Source organism: Hippopotamus amphibius, chromosome 13 (assembly GCF_030028045.1).
Source record: "Hippopotamus amphibius kiboko isolate mHipAmp2 chromosome 13, mHipAmp2.hap2, whole genome shotgun sequence".
NCBI classification, from domain to species: domain Eukaryota; kingdom Metazoa; phylum Chordata; class Mammalia; order Artiodactyla; family Hippopotamidae; genus Hippopotamus; species Hippopotamus amphibius.
In genome coordinates this window covers 10,747,438-10,771,524 of record NC_080198.1, presented here as the reverse complement: position 1 = coordinate 10,771,524, position 24,087 = coordinate 10,747,438, and the positions used below count along the sequence as shown (strand labels likewise).

At 38.8% G+C, this 24,087-nt stretch overlaps 1 protein-coding gene across 2 annotated transcripts in view; it reads left to right on the top strand.

Annotated features, from left to right (window-relative positions):
* The first annotated feature begins 2,509 nt into the window (after nt 1-2,509).
* ARL8B (ADP ribosylation factor like GTPase 8B) overlaps nt 2,510-24,087 on the top strand; it is a 60,624-nt gene continuing 39,046 nt past the window's right edge. The window contains exon 1 of one of the 2 annotated variants that reach the window (XM_057705943.1): nt 2,510-2,840. In XM_057705943.1, the coding sequence (XP_057561926.1) occupies nt 2,718-2,840 (123 nt within the window). In that variant the 5' untranslated portion in view covers nt 2,510-2,717. The remainder of the gene's footprint in view (nt 2,841-24,087) is intronic. The other variant, XM_057705942.1, reaches the window with a different exon arrangement.

Here is a 24,087-nt window from a genome sequence, read left to right as displayed (position 1 = left end):
ACAACCATCATATTGTGCTTTTATGATAAAAAATAATTTATAATGTTTTTTTACTTTTTTTTTTTGGCCGAGCTATGCAGCTTGTGGGATCTCAGTTCCCCGACCAGGGATTGAACTCAGGCAGTGGATGCGCCAAGTCCTAACCACTGGACTGCCAGGGAACTCCCCATAGAAGCATGTTTTTCTTTTTGTTTTACTGCGAAACTAGAATCAGGAGGTAAGAAGTGACTTTTCTATTAAGTGGTTTTAGAGGTGAAGGAAATTATGATAATTGTAAAGGTTGAGGAATGTTCAGTTTCTCATTTTGAAATTAGTTTGTCTACTTGTTCATTGTCTTTCCCACCATAATGGAAGCTCTGGACACACAAGTGTATACAAAATCACAGCCCCAGCCACCATCATCACTCCCTTACGCTAATATAATAGCTTCTGAACCCATCTCACTTCTTCTGCTCTTTCCCTCTGTAGTAATTTGCTAAGGCTGCCGTATCAAAGGACCACAAACTGGGTGGCTCAAAACCACAGAAGTGTATTGTCTCACAGTTCTGGAGGCCAGAAGTCCAAGATCAAGGTGTTGGCAAGGTTGGGTCCTTCTGAGGCTGTGACAGAGCATCTGTTCCATGCCTCTCCTCCAGCTCCTGGTGGTTTGCGGGCAGTTCCGTGGTGTTCCCTGGCTTGCTTGCAGCTGCAGCTCTTCAGTCTCTGCCTTGTGGTCCCATGGATCTCTCCCCTCCTATGTCTGTGTATCTTCTCCTCTTCTTATAAGGACACCAGTCATTTTGGATTAAGGGCCCACCGTACTCCACTAAGACCATCTTCACCGATTACATCTGCAATGGCCCTGTTTCCAAAGAAGGTCACATTCTGAGGTACTGGGGGTTAGGACTCCAACATAACTTTGCCGAGGGTTGGGAGGGGGACACAGTTCAATCCATAATGCCTTCTTACAGTCAATTCTGCATGGAGCTGCAAGAGCAAACTTTTGAAAATATGAGTTGGTTCACTCTCCCAGTTCCCCATCACACTAAGATCTGAACTAGGGCCACCATGCCCTACTTCCCCTGGTCCCTGCATCTTTCTCCATCCATATCTCTTCCCACTCCCTGTCTTAGAATTGTGAGCTAACCACATGGACTGTCTTTCTATTCCTAGAGCACTCCATGTGCCTTTCCCCTTCAGAATCTTTGCTGTTCCTTCTGTCTGGAACGTGCTTCCACCAGACGAGTGCCTGGTTCTCCTTGTGTCCTCCAGGTCTTTGCATCCAGGGCCACCTCCTCCAAGAGGTCTACTGTGACCCTAACTAGACCAGGGGCCACTCCTGTATTCTTGTTTTTTTCCATTTTCTTTATAATGCTCAGTACTACATGGCAGTATATCTTATATTCTCCTGCCTGGAATGTAAGCTCCTCAGGGGGAGGGAATTTTTAAAATTTGAAAACCTTGCAGATATTTTAATGTACTTTTATTTATTTATTTATTCATTTATTTATTTATTGGCTGTGTTGGGTCTTTGTTGCTGCACGCAGGCTTTCTCTAGTTGCTGCAAGTAGGGGTTATTCTTCGTTGCGGTGCGCAGGCTTCTCATTGCGGTGGCTTCTCTTGTTGCGGAGTACAGGCTCTAGGCTCATGGGCTTCAGTAGTGGCCGTGCGTGGGCTCAGTAGCTGTGGCTCAGGGGCTCGAGAGGCTTAGTAGTTGTGGCACACAGGCTTAGTTGCTCTGCGGCATGTGGGATCTTCCCGGCCCAGGGATCGAACCCATGTCCCCTGCATTGACAGGTGGATCCTTAACCACTGTGCTACCAGGGAAGTCTTTAATGTACTTTTTAATTAAATTCAACTTTTGAACAGGCAACTCATTTACATGGTTGAAAGTGAAAATGATATAAAAAGATATCCAGGGAAGTCATTCCTATTTCTGTCTTTGACCATCCAGTTTATCCTACCCCAGTAGAAAACCATTTTTCTTAGTCTCCCAGTATTTCCTTATGCAACTACAATATGTATTTGTATATATGTACCTATATTCCTGTTTTCCCATCTTATACCAACAATATCATTGAATGCATAGTTGGCACCTTGCATTTATGCTCCTTGAAAATATTTCCTGGACATCATCCCATATCAGTTTACAGAGAGCCTTCTCATTTTTTTTAAACAGCCGTATAGTATTCCGTTTTGGGAACATACTAGAGTTTATTTAATCACTTCCCTGCTGATAAACACTTGTGTCTTCCATCTTTTGTTGTGTGGGACAGGGAGTTTCATGCTGAATCCCCCAGAGTTCTGAAGTCTTCCTGCACAGAGTCGACTGTCAATAAACAATTGCAAAGAGAAGGAAAGATGAATGAATCAACATGAATGAGCCAAGGAGGGTAGTAGGAAAGGAGCCCAAAAGGCGGCGCGCTGGTACACGGTGCTGCGCGGAGGCCCCACGAGGTGGCGCTGCAGGCAGCGGGCGCACTTGGCCGGCCGGACCCCGTCGCTCTTGCCGTGGGCGCGGACGGCGGCGCAGGGACGAGCGTGGGGGGTAGGGCGAGTCATATGACCCGCTCGGCTTCCTGGCTTCGGCCGCCGACGCCCGCCCGTGTCCGCCAGCGTCGCGCCGGGGCTCCGAGGAGCCGTTGGGGGGTCCGGGCCGAGGCCCGCTCGTGTGGAGGTCGTCGCCGCCGCCGCTGCCAGCCCGCTCGCCCGTCTGTCCTCCCTTCCCGGCCGCCATCATGCTGGCGCTCATCTCCCGCCTGCTGGACTGGTTCCGCTCGCTCTTCTGGAAGGAGGAGATGGAGCTGACGCTCGTGGGGCTGCAGTACTCGGGCAAGACCACCTTCGTCAATGTCATCGCGGTGAGTGCTCTCGCGTCGTAGCCCGCGAGTCCGGCCCGGCGTCCGCCCGAAGGCCCGGCTTGGGGGTGGGGGGGGTCCCCTCGGCGCGGCGGGGCTCTTGGGAGTGCGTGTGTGTTGGAGGGGGCAGCCGTGCTTGTCACCTCCCCGAGGGTCAGCACTTGGAGTTTCCTGCCTGCTGGTGGCTCAGGGGTAGCGCTGAGGTCGGCGGCTGAAGGGTTAATTCCATTAGGTCGTCTTCTTCCCAGCGCCGTGTGCTCATCGCGGCCGGGGTGTGGAAGGGGGTGGAATTGGGCTCATGGCATTCTTAAGGCGCTTGGGGGACGGGTTTCCTTCGGGTTCGGTCTGTGGGGGCAGCGGAAGGATTACCTGCAGCTTGTCACTTTCCTGAAAGGTGGGATTTGGCGAGTCCGTGTGTTCCGTGAGAAAGCATAAAAATGGGCGATCCTCTCAGCTAGCCCCTTGGGACGAAGAGCCCCACTGTGAGGAAAGCAGGGGACCAGCGTGGGCTCGTTCCTGAATTCCGTGGGCAGCTTGTCCCCTGTAATTCAGTTACTGGTTTTCACCCGCTCCCCGAGGGGCCAAGATTAAGTTGATTGGGCTGCGCTCACCGGTGAAGCTGGGGAGAGACATTTCCAGCCAGTCCGTAGCAGTGCACAGCTTTTGTTTTATTTTACTTTTATTTTATTTTTCTGTATCTAATTGAATTATAATTGATTTACAAACGTGCACATTTTATTAAGCTAAGCAGTTAGGGGGTCTCTGCATTTCTGGAGCTAATTGTCCTCATCTAGGGGATAAGATCTGCGGTCAGCGCAGTCAGCGTAAAGTTAACTACATTGAAAAAGAGGGGGGCGGTCTTTTGTGATCGGGTTTCTTACGTGAAGGGAGGGGAAGGGACCAAGCAGGACGGTAGCTCATTCCACGCCCGGGGAATGGATGTCTGGGAGGGAAATTGCCCTGGGAGCCTATATACAATGTGGTGTTTATTCAGCAGTGATCGGGGAGGAGGATGATTAAATTTGCTTGTTTGGTTGGCTGAGGAAGGAATAAGAGTGAAAGATTCTCGTCAATCTTTATTTAGAGCCTAGGAGCTGCTGTGACTCAGTCTTAGCTGATAGAGGCTTGTGCTTGTCAGGGATGAACTTTTCAGCTACTGCAGAGAGTTCAGTGGCAGCAGTTCCTCCACCGTTTAGAGGATGAGGTGAAATCTTTATTTAATAGGCGAATAGCTGTCCAACTTGTTTGGTTACTGGAATGATTTAAACACGCCTTCCTTGTTGGAGAACACAACTTGTGTAACTTGTGACTCTTAGTCCTTGCAGCTGTAGAGCAACAGGAATGAGTAAGACTTTGAGAAATGGAGATGAGCAGAAATTCAAACTTCCTTTGAGTAATGTTGCATATAAGGATGAAGAAAATTTGCCTGCTTGTTTGCCTCTTTCTGTATAATATGATGGGGGGGGGGGCGGGGGTTGAGATGACTGTCTTTTCAACAGGCATAGAAGAATGGAATATGTATCTAATACCACCAGAATTAGTAAGGAAAAACTTCGGGCCAAGTATCCATATTCCAACTTTTATATAATGTGGAAAAGACCAGCGTGAGTGCAGCTGAGCTCATTTAACTGTAAATTTTCTGATATTCCTTTGAGATGAGAATTGGCGTCTCGTAAATCCTATCTTCTTGACGAGACTGAATTAATTTATAGTATATATAGGTGTATTACTACAATCAATCGTATTTGTTGCAGAGGAGTAGTATGCTTGGGAAACCTAAAAAATGTTTAGTAAATCTTTGAGGAACTTCTAAAAACATAAGCTCGATTTTCATGCTTATATTTTTAATAGACAGTGTAGCTTAATATAATGAGTATGAACTTTGAAGTCAAGCAGCCCTGGGTTTGCAGTCTAGCGCTGCCACTTAACAGCCTTGTGTCCTCTTTCAGCCCTTGCCTTCTCACCTGTTAAGAGGAGATAATAATAGGTTTCTTACAGAGTTGCTGTGAGTACGTGAAATGACAGATGTTATTTGCATCACGCATCGTGCCTAGCATCATGCCTGCCCATAGAAGGGGCTAGAGAAATGGCAGCTGCTATTATTTGTAGTGGGTACACTCGTTTAATGCAGAAACAGTATTGTGAAAAATATTCAGAAGGAAATTAGCTGGGGTCGTTTCCTTCTTTGAATTTGTGAATGTAGCAAATGTGGATTCATAGATTGTGGCGAGCAATCACATCATGTCGCCCGCCCCCCGCATTAGATTATTTTAATGTCTGGAAGGCTGTTGAACTCAAAGTGAACTATTATTTTAAAGATGGACTGTTTGTTTTGTTTTGTCTTTTGGCCTCGCCCTGTGGCTTGGGGGATCTTAGTTCCCTGACCAGGGATTGGACCCCGGACCTTTGGCTGTGAGAGCGGAGTCCTAAGCGCTGGACCACCAGGGAATCCCCTAGACTATTCTTTTTAAGTGATACGATGGGGGTAGGTTCTGTTAAGAAAAAATCGTGACTCTAATTGCCCGGGGCCTTTAAGATGCTGAAAAAGGAGATCTCAGTAAATTTCATGCCTTTTTTAAAAATATTAGACTTTAACCTAATCTGTGGTTCTTATAGAATATATCAAGGGTGAGAAAAAAGTAATTAAAAGTGAATTTACAGTTTTAGATAGAAATGATGTGTCCAAAATGGTACATTTAGGTTTATCTTAAAAGAAATCATCTGCGTTATTCTTTGTATAAAGTGTTTGATTTATAGACTCAGAGATTCAGATGTGTTGAGCACTATGTGTCACTTTAGAAAGCTGGCCATTTATTTCTCAAATTCAACAAGTAGCTTTTCAGGTATGAAAAGCTTCAGGTGAAGCCAGTTTTCTTGGGGATCAAAAAATCAACTTTTTGTAAACATCAAATTAAAATGTGGCTATATTTTCTGCCTTAAAAGTTAAGAAAACTTTGAGAGATGCCATTTAACTTACTCAAAAGGTTTGTGGAGCTGAATTACTTATATGTAGGGTTTGGTCCATTCTGAAATTAGGCAGTTTGCTTACAGAGAGTTTCAGTGCTCAAATTCGTATTCTTAAGGTTTCAAACTCAAAATGATACTTCATGTTATTTAATATTTTACATAGAGACATGTGATACACATAGTGTTCTCTTTGTTTTGAACATTAAAAAAAAAGGAAACACCTCTAGTCTTCAATTTTTTGATTAGTGTTCGGAAATGAAATACTGCCTGTTTCTTAGGATTATGGCAGTTATTGCAAAATAAATCACATGTCTTGTATATGTAATGTATGTTGAGTAATCTTTATTTTTAACTGAGACTCTTAGATGGGTTATGGGATAGTTATAAAGAAATGTTTAATAGGATTTACCAAAATGTTATGGGATAAGTTTTATAGACACTGTGTATTTTTGAAATTAGCAGTATTGTAAAAATTTGTCTCCATTTTTGTGAAGTGTTGATAGCACAAAGGTTAATCCAAGGAAAAGTTTATTACTGCTGAGAATTAGGAAAAGGAGATATTTGGAAAGATTGTAGAAATCTGGACCTAGAATAATTTTTTTTGGGTTTTAAAAACTTAAATTAAGTGCTTTGATTTTACCCTTATTTGGTAGATGTAGCTAGGAGATGGAGAAAGGTTAAGCAAAATTCCTAAGGCTCATTAGTAGCAGAGGTAAAATTAGAACCCAGGGCCAGTGCACTTCCTGCTTATCTGCCTCGTGGATCTAACCTGAGGTTAGACCCATAGAGCTGTGAACTGGGAGATCTTAATCCTTTCAACATCTTTTTTGAAGGTAAATATACTCCTTTTACGAATCTGGGTAACATTTTAAATCCAGCCGTCTTAAGCATATTGACTACCATTTGAGGACCGTACGCACACACATATATAGTTTGTGTGTGTGTGTGTGTGTGTGTGTGTGTGTGTGTGTGTATTTGAGGACATCAATTTGGGGAAAGAATGATAATCTATGGAAAGTAGGAATAGTGGAATATTATAATATGTTTGGACATTTAAATAACTGGATAACAGGCATTATTGAGTTATTGAACTACATTTAATATCTTTAAAAAGCAGAAATAATTCTGTGATCAGAGTGCTTCTTATTGAGTCACTTTGGGGTAAGAAAGGCAAAAATAGTTTTTAAAGAAAACATGCTGTGGCTCAGCTGTAAAGTTTAGCAAATCTGAAACTTGACAGTAGGAGCTGACCTTCCAGTGCGGTTGTCTTCAGGTAGAGATTCAGTGTTGTGGAACAGGAGGCATCCTGCCAAGGAGCATTTCTTCAAAGTTCTTTACCCACTTTCTCCGCTCCCATTATTTTTTCCATGCAGGCTTAGAATTGGAAAGCAAAATGTTTTCGTTAGGAAGCTGTTCAGAGTGCATTAAGGCATTTTAAATTACTAACTTAGAGGATATTTCACAATTTAAAGCACTTATTAAGTTTCTCAAAGATAAAATGGAATGTCCCTGAACATGGATACAAAATGCGCTGCATCTATAAAAAATACTTACATATTATTTTTAGAAAAGTTTTTGAAAAGTTTCATTAGTAGAAATTTCATTAGTGGAAATTTGAAAAGAATACTGTGAAATAGAAGAAACCAGTTATCTCCACCGTCCAAGGTTCACTACTGTCAGCATATCAAAATATTTCCTTTTCATCTTTAAAAAAAAATGTATATATTCAAACATCTTTGTAAAAAATTTTGAGATACTGTTTATAATGTTTGTACCCTGGTTTGTTTTCTTTTAATTATGGTGTACACATTTTTCTGTGTCTAAAACCGTCTTTAATGCCTTCATAATTTACTCTGTTATAGCATATCTTGTGGATATACCATACTATTTTTGATCATTTCCTCATTATTGGACATTTGAGTGGTTTCCAGGTTTCGCTGCTGTACATCAATTTGATCTGCATTTCCTGAGGATGGGTTGCAGAGTTGGCATTAGTGGGTCAAGGGTATGAACATATTTTGTATCAAAAGGCCAAATTGCTTTCCAAAAACTATGCACTCCTACTGAGAAGGTCTTCTGAACAGATTTTATATACTGTATAAACTTGGACTTCATTTAAGCACTTCATCCTTTGGTATTTTTAGGGCATACTTAGTTTTGTTGGTAAAGTTAACCAGCAGTGTTTTTAAACTGTCCTATTAGATAATTGCTCTGTTTCTGTGTTTAATGTTTTCAGGAGTACCTATTTATGCTTCAGCAACTGCTAAGACTGAGACTGTAGAGAACATAATTCCTTTTTCAATTTTCTCTTTTATTGAACTTTGCAGGCAAGACACATAAGTACAGCTCATCCCGTTTAGCTATCACAGTCTAATTCGTTTTAAATTTACTGGTGGATTGCATTAGGAGTTAGTATTCCAGAATTATGGCATATTTCTATACAGTCCTTACCTAATCTTGCTCTATTATAGTGGGATGGTGCTCTTTTTTGGGGGGGGGGGGGTAAAAATATATTGTTTCTAAACCAGAGTCTAAGAAAGAACAGGTAGACCACTTTTTGAAGCTATAGCATATAAAATTTTTAAATTTATAACTTGAGTATCATTTATAATTGTAAAAGTTGATTCATGGCTTTTGAGCTCTTGTATGAAAAAAAAAAGGAAAAAATATTAACCTGTTTGCTGAATAGGTCAAAATCTAATGATAATTTAAGGCATTTAGTTTTTCCGAGATGGGACAAACCAAAATTGAAATCTGTAATAGAGTAACTTGAGTCAGTTTCTTTCTTCAAAGCCAGAACCACAAGTCTTACATTCTATTGTGCTTTTTTTTTTTTTTTTTTTTTTAGGTTACACTGTTTCTTAAATTAGATATTGGGTCTCATATTTCGATCTGATTTCATAGTTTGCCCAGTTTTGTATAATAGAATTACATTGTTATTTCATATCCTGACAGGAACTTTTTTTTTAAATTAAAATATTAATAAAGCTTTAAGGTTCATTTAGAAATTCTCTCTAAGAATAGTATATTTAAAAAAGAATGATAATACTGGCAAAATAATTTTAGGAATCAGCTATCTAAGTAGTGACACTTCTCTTGAAAATTGAGGCCTTTCCTCCTGAACTGGGCTAGAAAAGTTGTTGTTTAAAAAAAAATGATGATTGGCAAAATGATTCTAAAAATGTCTTTTTCGTACCAATTTTCTTGATAACAGTTACTTAAGCATCTACCAAAATAGCGTGACTGTAAGATTATATTTTGAGCCTAAATTTGTTGGTGTGTGAATGTGATATGGTTGAGTTTATTTGGGATATGTTTAAATCAAGTGGCTACATGAATTAGAATGGCATGGAGGTTAGGAGTTGAAAGCCAAACTATTTAGGTTAGGATCCTGACTCTTAGACCTGTGCTATTTTTGGCAAGTTGTTTAACCCCTCAGTATCTGCTTCCTTACTTGTAAAATGGGAATAGTAGTAGTTTCTACCTCATAGAGTTATTACAGGTTAATACTTGTAAAACATTTTGAACAGTGATCAAAATAAGGCGCATGTTAGCTGCAAGGTTACTGTAATGTGATCTCATTGAGGGCAGGGAGTTCTCTCTTTTTTGTTCACTGATGTGTTCCAAGTGCCTTAAACAGTTCCTGGCACATACTAGGTGCTAAAATGTATTTTCCAATGGACAAGTGTTACATTTAAAATATAAAATTTAGAACAAATGTCTTCATGAACTTGTACTCATATTTCAGTATGCAAAGTGTAGCATAATGTTAGGAATGAGAGTTCTGGAGTCTGACGGATTTGGATTTGGATATTGACTTGGGTATATATCACTTGTGTTAGCATCCGTGTTTCATGTTTCCTTCTCTGTAAAATGTAGATGTCAAAGAACTGCCTCGTGGAGTGGTTTTCAGCATTGAATGAATGTATGTAAATGCTTAGCACTGTGCCTGGCGCAAAGAGAGTGCTCAGTAACTGGCAGCTGTTCAGTGTCAGGGGCAACCTTGGATGCAGTCATCAGCCTGTGTGCTCAGTTACCGTTTAGAATGCTCTTGATTGTATTTAAGTATTTGTAGCTGTGGTTTAGGAAGTAAGCTGTTGTTTTGTTTTTTAATTCTTGAAAGCGTTTTGATCGTGTTATATTTTATCATGTTGAATTTTTTTAATAGCTGAGATGTACTGGTAGGAAAAATGTTTTAGCCTCCTGGATAGGCTAGTAATTTTTGGTGGACCTACTTATGTAATTTTTTTAGAAGATGAGGTTAGTAGATCTATATACTTCTTCTTGGAATATATATATATATATATATATATATATATTTCCATATGTTTATGGATATATATATGGTTGCATTATTTGCTGTGGAAACAATTTGAACAGGGAATTGGAATTGTTCTTTTGTTTGTCCTACCACTGACTAATGGCAGGACTGTGGACAAATCATTTAACTTCTCTGTTTTTCAGTTTTGATGCTTATGAAGAGTGAATAAGCACTGAGAACCTTATTGTTTGAGAGTGTAGTGGTGCTTTCTTATACCTGGAATTGGAACTCTTACTCATAGACGAGAGAATAAAAGTATAAGGCTTCCAGTATAAGATGCCAGTTATAAGATCTCAGCCTCTTGCCAGAAGAAAAACTGAGATGGTTTGCTGCTTTATGTAAAAGGTGGAAAGGTATACTGATCCCAACAAGACGAAAAGAGTGGCCCTTTTCAGTAGTACCTGCCCTCTAGAATTTAGGTGTCCTGTACAAGTGTATGCTTAGATGAAAATTTTTAATTTGGGTAAGACCATACTATTGCTTTTTGCATGTGCTTGTTGTAATTTTTAAACCAGGATTTAAGAGCCAAGTGGGTGTTAATCACTGTTGACAGTTGTAAATTTGCAAGCCCCAGCAGGCACTGTGCTGTGTCAGTGTTGGCCTGTTCCCCCAGATGAGAAGTGGGCTCTCTAGAGTGCATGCAGGCCGAGCCAGAAGGGGCTTTATGGCAGTGTCCTCTGTTAAGGTGGCTTAGGGTCTGCTTTAGACACTCATCACTAGGCCCACTTTTTCTTTACTTTTTTCTTGAAAGCTCATTTTGTCTGGAGAATAGTTTAATGCAAATATATAGATTTGATCATTTTTGAATAGTTCTTACCAGAGGAAAAACTGGGAAGTGGAGAAAATTCACTTTTTTTCCCTCCAAAATCTACCTGTTGCACTCTACTAGGTGTTGGTTTCCTTATTTTGATCTTATTATTTCTTCATTCAATGGCTGAATTAAAAAACTTAAAACATTTTTTTTTTAAAATACACAAAATCCATATTGTTTAAAAAGAAAATAGTGCCGATATACAAATAGGAAAAAAGTAATCTTTAATACCATTAATGTTTAATCACTGTTAATATTAAGCTGTATGTCCTTCACATTTTCCTCCATCCGTTTAAACATACAAATATATGCTTTTTAAAAATTGATGTATTTGGTATATAATGTTATATTAATTTTAGGTGTATAACATGATTCTATGTTTGTACATATTGTGAAATAATCACCACAGTAAGTCCAGTTAACATCACTACTGTACACAGTCAAAATTTTTTTTCTTGTGATGATTACTTTTAGCAACTGCAAATATACAACACAGTATTTTTAACTATAGTCACCTTTCTGTACCTTACATCTCACGACTTATGGGTGTATTTTGTAATTGGAAGTTTGTACCTTTTGATCTTCTTTCACCTATTCCTGCCCCCATCTGTTCTCTGTCTGTGAGTTTGGGTTCTTTTGGTTTTTGTTTTAGATTCCATATATGTGTCTTTTCCTGTCTCACTTATTTCATTTAGCATAATGCCCAGTATATGCTTTCTTGACAACAGTGATGGGATCATGCTGTACAGACTGAGTGGTCTCGTGTAGTCTACTTGATTTACCTACTTTGGTGGCTAATAGGCAACTCAAGTTCAGTCACTTCAAGAAGAAACTCTCGATCTTTTCCTCTCTCAATCCAGGGAACCAACATCTACCCTTATCTTAAAAGTATTTTTTAAAAAGTGGATATTACAGGTTTTAAGTAACACTTATGTGTACATTTTGGTTACAGGCACTATTTTCCGCTGTTGAGTGATTGAAATGTTGGTGCCTAAAACATTCATTTTATAATTTTCTTTGGCGTTCCAGAAAGGGCCAGATGGTTTGACCAGATTTAACCTTTACATTTTCCTGTCATCCTGCCTGTGGGAGGTCTCCTCCCTAGTCAGGACTGATCATCTCACCTTCGTGGTCATTTTCAGCTTAGTTACCACCATTAGAAATTACCTTGCTTACTGTCTTCATCTGTTTTCTGAATATAAGTTCTGTAGGGGCAGGGCTTTTTCCTTTTTTCAATGCTGCATCCCAGTGCAAAGAACAGTGCCTGGCACATAAAAGTTCTCTAAATGTTGACTAAATGCATGAATGAATATAACAGCAAAGTAGTGTATCTAGTCTGTTACACTCAAACTGTGTGCAAGGCATTGTGGTAGGAGATGATTGATGTACCAGACAAGGATATTTATGGTAGAGTATGTGCCTCATAGTAGCCATGTATAGGATGGAAATATTAAGTTCCTTAAAATTGGCACATAATGCTGTGGGAATCTCCCCACCCTCACGGAAGACATCAAGAGAGTTTTAGAAAGGCAGTTTGCTGGCTTTTGGTGGGACCATGCTAAGAATGGCTGTGGAGCTGAGCTTTGAGTTGAGTGGTTTTCACTCTTTCAGTGGATATCTGAAGCAGTGTCCTAGGCAGTATACGTATAATGAAGAACAGAACGGATGTGGTTCCTTCCCTTGTGGAGCTTCCAGTACCATGAGAATAGTAGGAGAAGCAAAGGAGAAGCAAAGACACAGTTGAGGGCAAGAACTTTTGTCAGATGACGTGTAACCTGCATGAAGGAAAAAAACAAAAGGCTAGAAAAATAGGTCGAATCAGTTCACACAAAGCCTTGACTAACTGTGAATCTGTAGGCATGAATCTGAAGCCACTGAAGATTTTTGTTCAGGGGAATCTGTGCTTCCAAAGGATTAATTTAGTAGCAATATAGAGATTGTCAAGAAGGAAATTGGTTACAGGATTAATACAAATGTCTAGTTGAGAGGTAATGAAGCAGAGTGAGGTGTAAGGGAAAGTAGTGAGCTTTACTATGGAAGTGGAGTGAGTACAGTTGAGCAGTTGAATCACATGTGCAGGGCAAAGGGGAATTTGTAGTCAAAGATCTTTTTAAGGATTTAAATGAATGGTGGGGAATGTGACTGATCAAGTAGCACATATGGGGTAGAGAAGGGGGAATGGGTGAAGAGAAGGGGATGAGTTGAGTATAGAATATATTATATAATTAATGAAATGCTCTTTGGGAAGGGAATTAGTGCTATATTTAAGTACAGTGGAACTAAAACTGAGAATTGAAATTTCATCCAATGTCTTGCCAGTGTTTTGTACGCAAGGACCAAGCAGAATATCTCCGCTCTTTCAGAATTGCAGTTGGACTATCTCGATTTATTTTTGATGCTTAGGTGCCTTAATCTGTGCCCAGAATGCAGGCCTTCCATAACAGGTTATTTGGGAAGCTGAACAAAGGCAGTGTGTTCAGAGTCTTGGACGCCTTTGCTACTTAATTTGAAGAGGAATGTTTCTCTCCCTGGAACATGTCTGGTTTAGTGTCTTTCTATTGAAGAGAAAAGTTGGTATATGTAGTTTGTGTGCTTTAAACATAAAGGGTATCTGATCTTTTGGGATTTAAGTTGGGATATTTCTTAGGGGCTGGGTAAGCTTGTAGATAGTATTAGGCTCCGGATATCATTTTTTCACTCTTGTCAGGTTACATTACTGAATATTTACCGTGTGGTTGAAAAGATAAAGTGTGATCCTCGTTTCCCATACCTCAGTTAGGCTGTTTGATATCTGCTTAGAGACTCATTTAGTGCAGTCTGTCGAGGATTTATAGTGGTCAAAGTGCTCACAGACACCAGTTCATCTTGGAACATGTGGACATTACCATAAAACAAGACAGGAAATGTCTGTGTCACCTACACTATTTCGTTCTCAAGGGTGGATAACACGAGAATGTTCCTAGACATCCTACTATTTCTTTTTTCTTTTTTAAGAACTTTTATTGAGATACAGTTAACATACAATAAACTGCATATGTTTAGAGTGTACAATTTGGGATCCCAATCTCCCAATTCATTCCCTCCCAACCCTCTCCGCTTTCCCCACTTGGTGTCCATATGTTTGTTCTCTACATCTCTGCCTCTGTTTCTGCCTTGCAAACCAGTTGATTTGTACCATTTTGCTATAGTCCACATATATGTGTTAATATACGATATTTGTTTTTCTCTTTCTAACTCCCTTCACTCTGTATGACAGTCTCTAGGTCCATCCATGTCTCTAGAAATGTCCCAGTTTCATTGCTTTTTACAGCTGAGTAATATTCCATTGTATATATGTACCACATTTTCTTTATCCATTCATCTGTTGATGGACATTTAGATTGCTTCCATGTCCTGGCTATTGTAAATAGTGCTGTGATGAACATTGGAGTGCATGTGTCTTTTTGAATGATGGTGTTCTCTGGGTATATGCCTAGTAGTGGGATTGCTGGGTCATATGGTAACTCTATTTTCAGTTTTGCAGGAGCCTCCATACTGTTCTCCATAGTGGCTGTATCAATTTACTTTCCCACCAACAGCGCAAGAGTGTTTGCTTTTCTCCACACCGTCTCCAGCATTTACTGTTTGTAGATTTTCTGATGATGCCCATTCTGACCGGTGTGAGGTGATACCTCATAGTAGTTTTGATTTGCATTTCTCTAAGAATTAATGATGTTGAGCAGCTTTTCAAGTGCCTCTTGGCCATCCATATGTCTTCTTTGGAGAAATGCCCATTTAGGTCTTCTGCCCATTTTTGGATTGGGTTGTTTGTTTTCTTGATATTGAGCTGCATGAACTGTTTATATATTTCAAAGATTAATCCTTTGTCTGTTGATTCGTTTGCAAATATTTTCTCCCATTCTGAGGGTTGTCTTTTTGTCTTGCTTATAGTTTCCTTTGCTGTGCAGAAGCTTTGAAGTTTCATTAAGTCCCACTTATTTATTTTTGCTTTTATTTCCATTACTCTAGGGGGTGGATCAAAAAAGATCTTGCTGTTATTTACGTGGAAGAGTATTCTTCCTATGTTTTCCTCTAGGAGTTTTATAGTGTCTGGCCTTACATGTAGGTCTTTCATCCATTTAGAGTTTATTTTTGTGTATGGTGTTAAGGAGTGTTCTAATTTCATTCTTTTACGTGTAGCTGTCCAGTCTTCCCAGCACCACTTATTGAAGAGGCTGCCTTTTCTCCATTGTATATCCTTGCCTGCTTTGTCATAGATTAGTTAACCATAGTTTATCTCTGGGCTTTCTGTCCTGTTCCATTGATCTATATTTCTGTTTTTGTGCCAGTAACATGCTGTCTTGATCACTGTAGCCTTGTAGTATAGTCTGAAGTCAGGAAGCCTGATTCCACCAACTCCGTCTTTCCTTCTCAAGATTGCTTTGGCTATTTGGGGTCTTTTACGTTTCCATACAAATCGTAAAATTTCTTGTTCTCGTTCTGTGAAAAATGCCATTGGTAATTTCATCAGGATTGCATTGAATCTGTAAATTGCTTTGGGTACGACAGTCATTTTCACAGTGTTGATACTTCCAATCCAAGAACATGGTGTGTCCCTCCATCTGTTTGTGTCGTCTTTGATTTCTTTCATTAGTAGACATCCTACACTTTCTTAATCGTCCTTTTCCTTCATCTCCATCCACAGGGCTTTCAATAAAAATCTTTTCATTTGTTTAGTTAATGAAACAGTTGACTGTTTTATGAAATGCTTTAACACACAGTGCATTGTATGATTTTTTTTGCCTTCTTTAACTGGATATTCATTAATAAGATAAAGAAAGGTTTAAGTGACACAATTTTAAGATATGAAATTCAACTCCTGATCTGTTCCAGAAAAAAGGTGAGCTATGATGAATCCATGTGTACAGACAAATCCTTTAGGATCTTGCTTTGCGACCTGATAAGTACAGGTCTTCCAAGTCCTTGACTGAGACTAGTTTCGAAATTGGATGTGACCTTGTGGTGTTCTGTATGTGATTTTAGGTTTCTTTGGCAGCTTGTTGCCAAATGCTTGAAGTCTGCTTTACCAGTTGTTTATATAGTCCCTGTTTTATTGTTCCTAGGAGCATTTCTAAATCTTAGTGTTTTGTTGTTTTGTGTTGTGTTTTTGTGAGACTTTGGAGGGGGTCTTAAATTTGCCAATGAAAATTAGCAAGGTGGGTGTGGGGAGAAGAATGGAGGAAGCAGGCCTTTGGAATACACGTTAGACTGTGGTAATGAAGGAGAATGAGGCACCCAAGATATCAAGCCCCCTCCCCCCCCACACACAACTTTTTGTGGCCTACAATACAGTTTTTACCTTCCAGTGTTCCTTTTCCTTTAGATGACAGTATCTTACAGGTAGTTTAGGTCCCAGATCTGTGAAACCGTGCCCAGCTCTTCTCCCAGGCAAAGTTAATCGTCCCCTGCTGTGTTTTCATAGTACTTTGTTCAGAATTGTATTTGATTGTGCCAGTTATCTGTTCATCTGTCCCTACTTCCAGACTGTAAATCCTTATGGTTATTATTTATGCCCCCTAAGTGTAGCTCTGGGCCTGACTCAGTAGGTGCTTCATTATTACTGACTTAATAGAGTGAAGCAGTGTCCAGTCATGTTTAAATGTGTTGCGTCAGGCAGGCCTAAATTTGCATTCTAGATCTGCCAAAGCTCTGTGACCCCATCAGAGCTTCAGTTTGCTCATTGGTGATTTGGGAGTGAGATAGGTACCCCCATGGACTCCTGGTTTGAGGTAAGGCAATCAGCACAGTCGCTGGTATATAGTGTTTGCTCCACAGTTGGTAATTATCATTGTGGTTGATGCGCGATTTGGGAGTCATGGCAGGGGCATGTGCTCCAGTTAGATGGTAGGTGACATGGGAACCCCTCACTCCTCAAGTGAGCACTGAGTAGGGATTCGGTTTCAGTAGGGTATGAAAGGCTCCTGAGTTTCAGGGTCGAGGTGTAATGGGCACTGGGGCCCAGTTTCTGTTTTTTGATGAAAGTTTTCTGTTATTGTGAAAGAGAAACTAAAATAACAGACTCTCCTTTGCTGTAATCCACTATAGATGTGCTAGGATGTTTGGAGCAACCTTTTGAAAAATTTGCTGGTCTGTCTGGTATGTCTTCCTGTTTGTAAATTTGGTCGTGGTTACTAGTTCTGGCTTGGTGGAAGAGATTCTAATTGCTCTTAGTTGGTATTTTACTGCACATGCTAGTAGAATATTTACAACCTCTCAATTGACCGTTGAGTGTGTATTTTGTTGTTGAGCATCCTAACATTGATTTCAAGCTTCTGTACAAATAACAACCCTTGCCTATTTGTCAACAAATAATCCTCAAATGCCTGAAGTATTTATTATATTGGAGTAGAGAGTAACATTAGGGCTTTGAAGTTTAGACCTGGGTTCATATCTCAGTTTTGCCACTGTTTAGCTGAGTGTGTGACCTTGAGACCTTGACCTCTAACTTCCTTTTCTGTAAAAGGAGGCCAGTAAAGCAAACGGTGTTGTGCTGCTGTTGTTTTTATTGTTATTAATAGGGTAAGCCAGCAACGTATATCCTAGTTACTAACTCACATATTCTTGATGCAGTAATCACATACAACTGGAAAATGTTCTTGTTACTTCACCCTCTTCCTGCATGTTCAGTTCCCTGCCAAGCTCCCCACCCGGTTGGTAGTAAGGGGGGCTGTAGACAGCCACTGAATAAATAATGATGTTAGCATCATAGAAGGCGCTGCTGTTTGGAACCTGAGCAGTGTACAGTGACTCAGTGTTTCATGACTGTCCATCATTTAAGAGCTATGTTTCAGTGTGAAGCAGTTCTGACAACACCAGCTGGGCTAATGGAGTAACTTTACAGTGTTTCATGTTTCTTTGGGGACACGCAGAGAGCCATAGGGTGAAAAATAGCCATTGAGAGAGAATGTATTCAGATCATGGCAATTTGTGCAGCCATGCCACTGTACTGCCAGATGGATAAACACTGAATCAGAGATGCCTCTGCCGATACACAAATAAACAGAAAGCCAAAAGAATTGATGTACTCTAGTTTAAAATGTTTTTAGGGAGTTACTAACTTTAATATTTTAAAAAGTAATAGCACTGCTAAACATTTTACAGTGAGGGAGGACAAAGCAATCCCTGTGATGTTATTAGTGGAGGAGATGAGGTTGTAAATCTGCAAGGCCAGAAAATGTTACAAGTAGGCAATGTAGGACTAATAAATTAAAATTCATGTTTTAATGTATCTTAATGATAGGTCCCACAGTTTGCTTTCTCCAGAGTCTGACATCAGAATTGTGTTTATAAACATTTTCTTGCCTCCTCTACTGCTGTGAAGAATGCCTAGGCTAGTCTTTAATAAAAGATGAGGGAGGATTGCCTGTCTGTTTTATGAAATAACTGTGGAGCAGGGTTTTAGTAGCTTCGTTTATCTTCCAGATGGAAAAGAGAACTGGTAAGAGATCATGCATATGCTGTCATCTGGCGTGGTATGCTGTAATCCTTGGTTGCATTTAGAGGATTTTTCATTCTAACATTTAAGGGTTCCAAGTACCAATAGGAGTCATGGGTTAAATTCTAAACCAGGAGACAGTTTCTTGGTACTTTCTCAGTAATGTCTTTGACAATTTTTAATTGCAGATCTAAAAAGCCACTAATGGATATTATAGTTTCAGTGAGCAGTGAAATTTGTTTTCCAGGAAATAGAATGAGGCAGACTCAGAAAATTGTGTCAAATATTGTGAACAGTTAGACTTCTTCATGGCCCAGAAAAACTCTTATGTAACTTCCCTTAAAGAAATGGAGCCAAACAGGAAGCACAAGTGGTTAATGGAAGATATTGGACCTGGGAGTTCTGAATGAGTCAGTTCAATTCCTACAGGGTGTCCTGTCTAAGAGAAATTAGGGCAATATTAGATACAGAGCTTGTGGGGCTCCCAGTGGCCTTCCTAGTCATGTTCTTTCAGAGGTGGCAATGGTCGTGGCATCATCTTCCTATACAGGATGTGATTAGCTTGTTTGCTTCACTTTGGGGACCATGTTCGGCAGTTTTAAAAATAATGTTCTCTTGGTTCCTCAGGAACTAGGTCTCATGGATAAATTCCAGCACATTAACCTTGTCTTTAATTCTCTAACTAGTGAATTGGAGCAGGTTTTCACACTACTTAAAACTGAAACGTGGGTACAGTCAGAAGAGAAAAGACACCCTCAGGGAAGCAGCAGTAAGTGTGGAACTGTGATTTGTTGTATTCTGAAAATTAGAATAAATGGTTCCTGGAGTGTTCCTGGTAACATCGAGGAGTTACCACCAGTAAACTTCTGGTTGGGGAATTGGCATGCTCCCACTTCCCCTCCCCTCCCCTTTCAGCATTTGGTTGAACAAAATTGACAATTTTGACAATCTAGACTGTTCAGCAAACAATAACCAGTTATCCATCCCTCTTCCTTCTTGTTACCGTCTTACATTTTATATTTATTTTAGGACAGTGTGTCAACCTTTTTGAATATTGTAAACTATTTGGTATCAGGGTAACGCTGGACTCATAAAATGAGTTGGGAAAATATTCCTGCCTCTTTTATTTTTAGAGACGAGAGTATATAGTTTGTATTGTTTCTTATATAAATGTTTGGTAGCATTCACTAGTGAAACTATCTGGGCCTAAAGATTTCTTTTTAAGAAGATTTAAAATGACTAATTCCGTTTCTTTAATAAATAGAGGACTGTTAAATTTTTTCTTCCTGAGTGAGTTTTGGTAGATTTTGACTTTTAAGGAATTGGTCCATTTCACTGGCGTTGAATTTGTGTGCATAGAGTTCATAGTATTTCCTAATTATCCTTTAATATCTATAGAGTTTAGTGATATCTTTCCCTTCATTGTTGATATTCATAATTTTTGTCTCTTTTTTCATTTGTCAGTTTATCAGTTTTATTTATCTTTAGAGAATCAGCTCTTGGTTCCATTGATTTACTTCTGTGGATTTTCTGTTCAGTTTTATTAATCACTGCTCTTACTATTTCCTTTCGTTTGTTTTGGATTTATTTGGCTCTCCCTCCCCCCGCCCCAGTTTTATTGAGATGTAATTGACATAAGCATCAGGTAAGTTTAAGGTATACAGCATAATGATTTGACTTACGTATATTGTGAAATGATTATCACAAGTTTAGTTAATACCCATCATCTCAGTTAGATACAAAAAAAGAGGAAAAAAATTTTGTCCTTGTGATGATAACTCTTAGGATTTTACTCTCTTAACAACTTTCAAATATGCCATACAGCAGTGTTAACTATAGTCATCATGTTGTACATATTTTCTTTTTCTAATTTTTTCCTTTTTTAAAATAGAGATCATCATCCTATTAATTAATTAATTAATTAATTTAGTGTGTTGGGTCTTTGTGGCTGCACATGGGCTTTCTCTAGTTGCAGAGAGCAGGGGCTTCTCTTCCTTGTGATGCATGCGCTCCTCATTGCCCTGGCTTCTCTTGTTGCAGAGCACAGGCTCTAGGCCCTTGGGCTTTAGTAGTTGTGGCACGTGGGCTCAGTAGTTGTGGCTCATGGGCTCTAGACCTCAGGCTCAGTAGTTGTGGTGCACGGGCTTAGTTGCTCCGAGGCATGTGGGATCTTCCTGGAGCAGGGATCGAACCCTTGCATTGGCAGGCAGATTCTTAACCACTGTGCAGCCTAGGAAGCCCTCTAATTTCTTAAGTTGTTAATTTGAGACCCTTCTTTATTATAAACATTTTGAGTCTCTAAATTTGCTTCTAAGCATTGCTTTAGCTGCATCCCACAAATTTGAATATGTTTTTGATTTAGTTTAAAATATTTTCTAATTTTCCTTGAGACTTCCTCCTTGCCCCATAGATTATATATAATCATATTTGGTTATTTCCAGATACTTTTGTATTAATTATTTCTAGTTTAATTGTATTGTAGTCAGAGAACATACTTTGTATGACTTGAACCTTTTAAAATTTCTTGTGTTGTTTGGTGGCCAGCATATGGTTTATCTTGAATGTTCTGTGTTTACTTGAAAAGAATATGTATTCTGCTCTTTTTGAGTGGAATGTTCTATAAATGTCCATTAGACCTAGCTGATTGTTAGTGATGTTAACTTCTTCTTCCTTGAAGGTTTTCTTGCTATTTGTTTTATCAGTTAACATGAGAGGAATCCTGAAGTCTCTATAATTGCGGGCTTATTTCTCCTTTTAGTTCCATCAGTTTTAAATTTATGTATTTTGAAGCTTTGTTGTTAGGTGTGTACACATTTCGAATGTTGTATGCTCTTGATGAATTGATTTATCATTATTTAGTGTCACTCTTAACCTTGATAATTTTCCTTGCCCTGAAGTCTGTTTCATTTGATATTAATATAGCTACTTTTTTTGGTTAGCGGTTGCATGGTGATACTTTTTCTATCCCTTTACCTTTAACCTACCTCTGTGATTGTATTTGAAGTGAATTTCTTGAAGGTAGCATATAGTTGGGTCTTTTTAAAAATATATATATTCTGACTGTCTTAGTTGGTGTGTTTAGAGTACTTTTACTGTAATCATTGGTATGTTTGAATTTAATTCTACCATTTTGTTTATCTCCTTTGTTTTTTGTTCCCCTTTTGTCCTCTTTCCTGTTTATTTGGACTTTTTCAGTATGCTAATTTATTGAGGTTTTGACTGTTCTCTTTATATGGCTCCTTTAGTGGGTATTCTTGGGATTAAAATGTACCTACTTTAGCTAGTTTATTTAGAATTAATACATTATCACTTCATGTGAAATGCGGAAACCTTACCACCATATAGATCAGTTTACGTTTTTTCCTTTATAAATATTGTACTTGTCATATCATACCTGCATACTTTGAAAACCATACCAGACAATGTTGTAATTTTTATTTTCAACCATCAAACATTTTATAGTAAAGAGTACATGAATAGTTCATTATATTCAGATATTACCACTTCTGTTGCTTTCCCTTAATTACTGAAGCTCTAGGTTTCCCTGTTAGTGTCTTTTATGGCTGAAGAATTTCCTTTAGTATTTCTTTTAGAGCATATCTGCCAATTGCAAATTCTTTTAGTTTTCCTTCCTCTGAGAATGTCTTTATTATCTTCATTCCTAAAGGTGTTTTCACTGGTTATAGAGTTCTAGGTTGACAGTCCTTTTCCCCCCAGCATTTTTGAATAGGTATTTATTATCTGTGATGAGAAATTCATAATCATTCAGATTGTTATTCTCATATGTCATGATCATTTCTCTGTGACTACTTTCAAGATTTTTTTCTGTCTTTGCTTTCAGCAGTTTAATTATGGTGTATCTGAGTGTGGATTTCTTTGAGCTTACCCTTCTTTGGGTTTGGTGTACTTCTTGAATCTGTAAGTTTGTCTTTCACCACATTTTGAACATTTTCAGCCTTTCTCCCTCCCTCCCGCCCCTCTTTCTCTTTTTCTTTGTTGTATAATTGACATTTAACTTTATGTTAGTTTCAGCAGGTAACATAATGAAGCAAAATAAATCAATATTTGTATACCTTGCAAAATGATTACCACAGGAAGTGTAGTTAACCTCTGTCACCTTACATAGTTGCCAAGAAACTTTGTTTTCTTGTGATGAGAAATTTTGATTTTATTTTTAGCAACTTTCAGGTATTTAATATAACATTATTAACTTTGTTACCATGCTGCACATTATATGTGCATTACTTACTTATAACTGGAAGTTAGTAACTTTTGACCCTTTCACCCATTTCTTTTAACTCCCATCCCCCATTTCTGGCAACCATGTGTTTGTTCTCTGTATCTGTAATCTTAGTTTTTTTGCTGTTTTGTTTTGTTTTTAGATTCAACATATAAGTGAGACCATTCAGTATTTGTCTTTTTTCTTTTCCTTTTAGAACTTTATTGAGATATAATTGACATACAATAAACTGCATATATTTAAAGTGTACAATTTAATTTTTTTTTCTTATTTGTAAGGTATATATGGCAATCCCAATCTCCCCGTTCATCCTACCTCAACCCCCACCACTTGGTTTCCCCCCTTGGTGTCCATATGTTTGTTAGCTACATCTGTGTCTCTATTTCTGCACTGCAAACTGCTTGATCTGTACCATTTTTCTAGAATCTGCATATATGCGTTAATATACGATACTTGTTTTTCTCTTTATGATTTCACTCTCTGACAGTCTCTACGTCCATCCATGTCTCTACAAATGACCCAATTTCATTCCTTTTTTATGGCTGAGTAATATTCCATTGTATATATGTACCACATTTTCTTTATCCATTCATCTGTTGATGGACATTTAGGTTGCTTCCATGATCTGGCTATTGTAAACAGTGCTGCAGTGAACATTAGGGTGCATGTGACTTTTTGAAATATGGTGTTCTCTGGACATATGCCCAGTAGTGGGATTGTTGGGTCATATGGTAATTCCATTTTTAGTTTTTTAAGGAACTTCCATACTGTTCTCCATAGTGGCTGTATCAGTTTACATTCCCAACAGTGCAAGAGGGTTCCCTTTTCTCCACACCCTCTTCAGCATTTACTGTTTATAGATTTCCTGATGATGCCCATTCTGACTGGTGTGAGGTGATACCTCACTGTAGTTTTGATTTGCATTTCTCTAAAAGTAGTGATATTGAGCAGCTTTTCATGTGCCTCTTGGCCACCCGTATGTCTTCTTTGGAGAAATGCCTATTTAGGTCTTCTGCCCATTTTTGGATTGGGTTTATTTATTTATTTATTTTTTGATATTGAGCTGCATGAACTGTTCATATATTTTGGAGATTAATTCTTTGTTGATTCATTTGCAAATATTTTCTTCCATTCCAAGGGTTGTCTTTTCATCTTGTTTATGGTTTCCTTGGTTGTGCAGAAGCTTTGAAGTTTCATTAAGTCCCACTTGTTTGTTTTTGGTTTTATTTCCATTACTCTAGGAGGTGGGTCAAAAAAGATCTTGCTGTGATTTATGTCAAGGAATGTTGTTACTATGTTTTCCTCTAAGAGTTTTATAATGTCTGGCCTTACATTTAGGTCTTTAACCCATTTGGAGTTTATTTTTGTGTATGGTGTTAGGGAGTGTTCTAATTTTATTCTTTTCCATGTAGCTGTCCAGTTTTTGCAGCACCACTT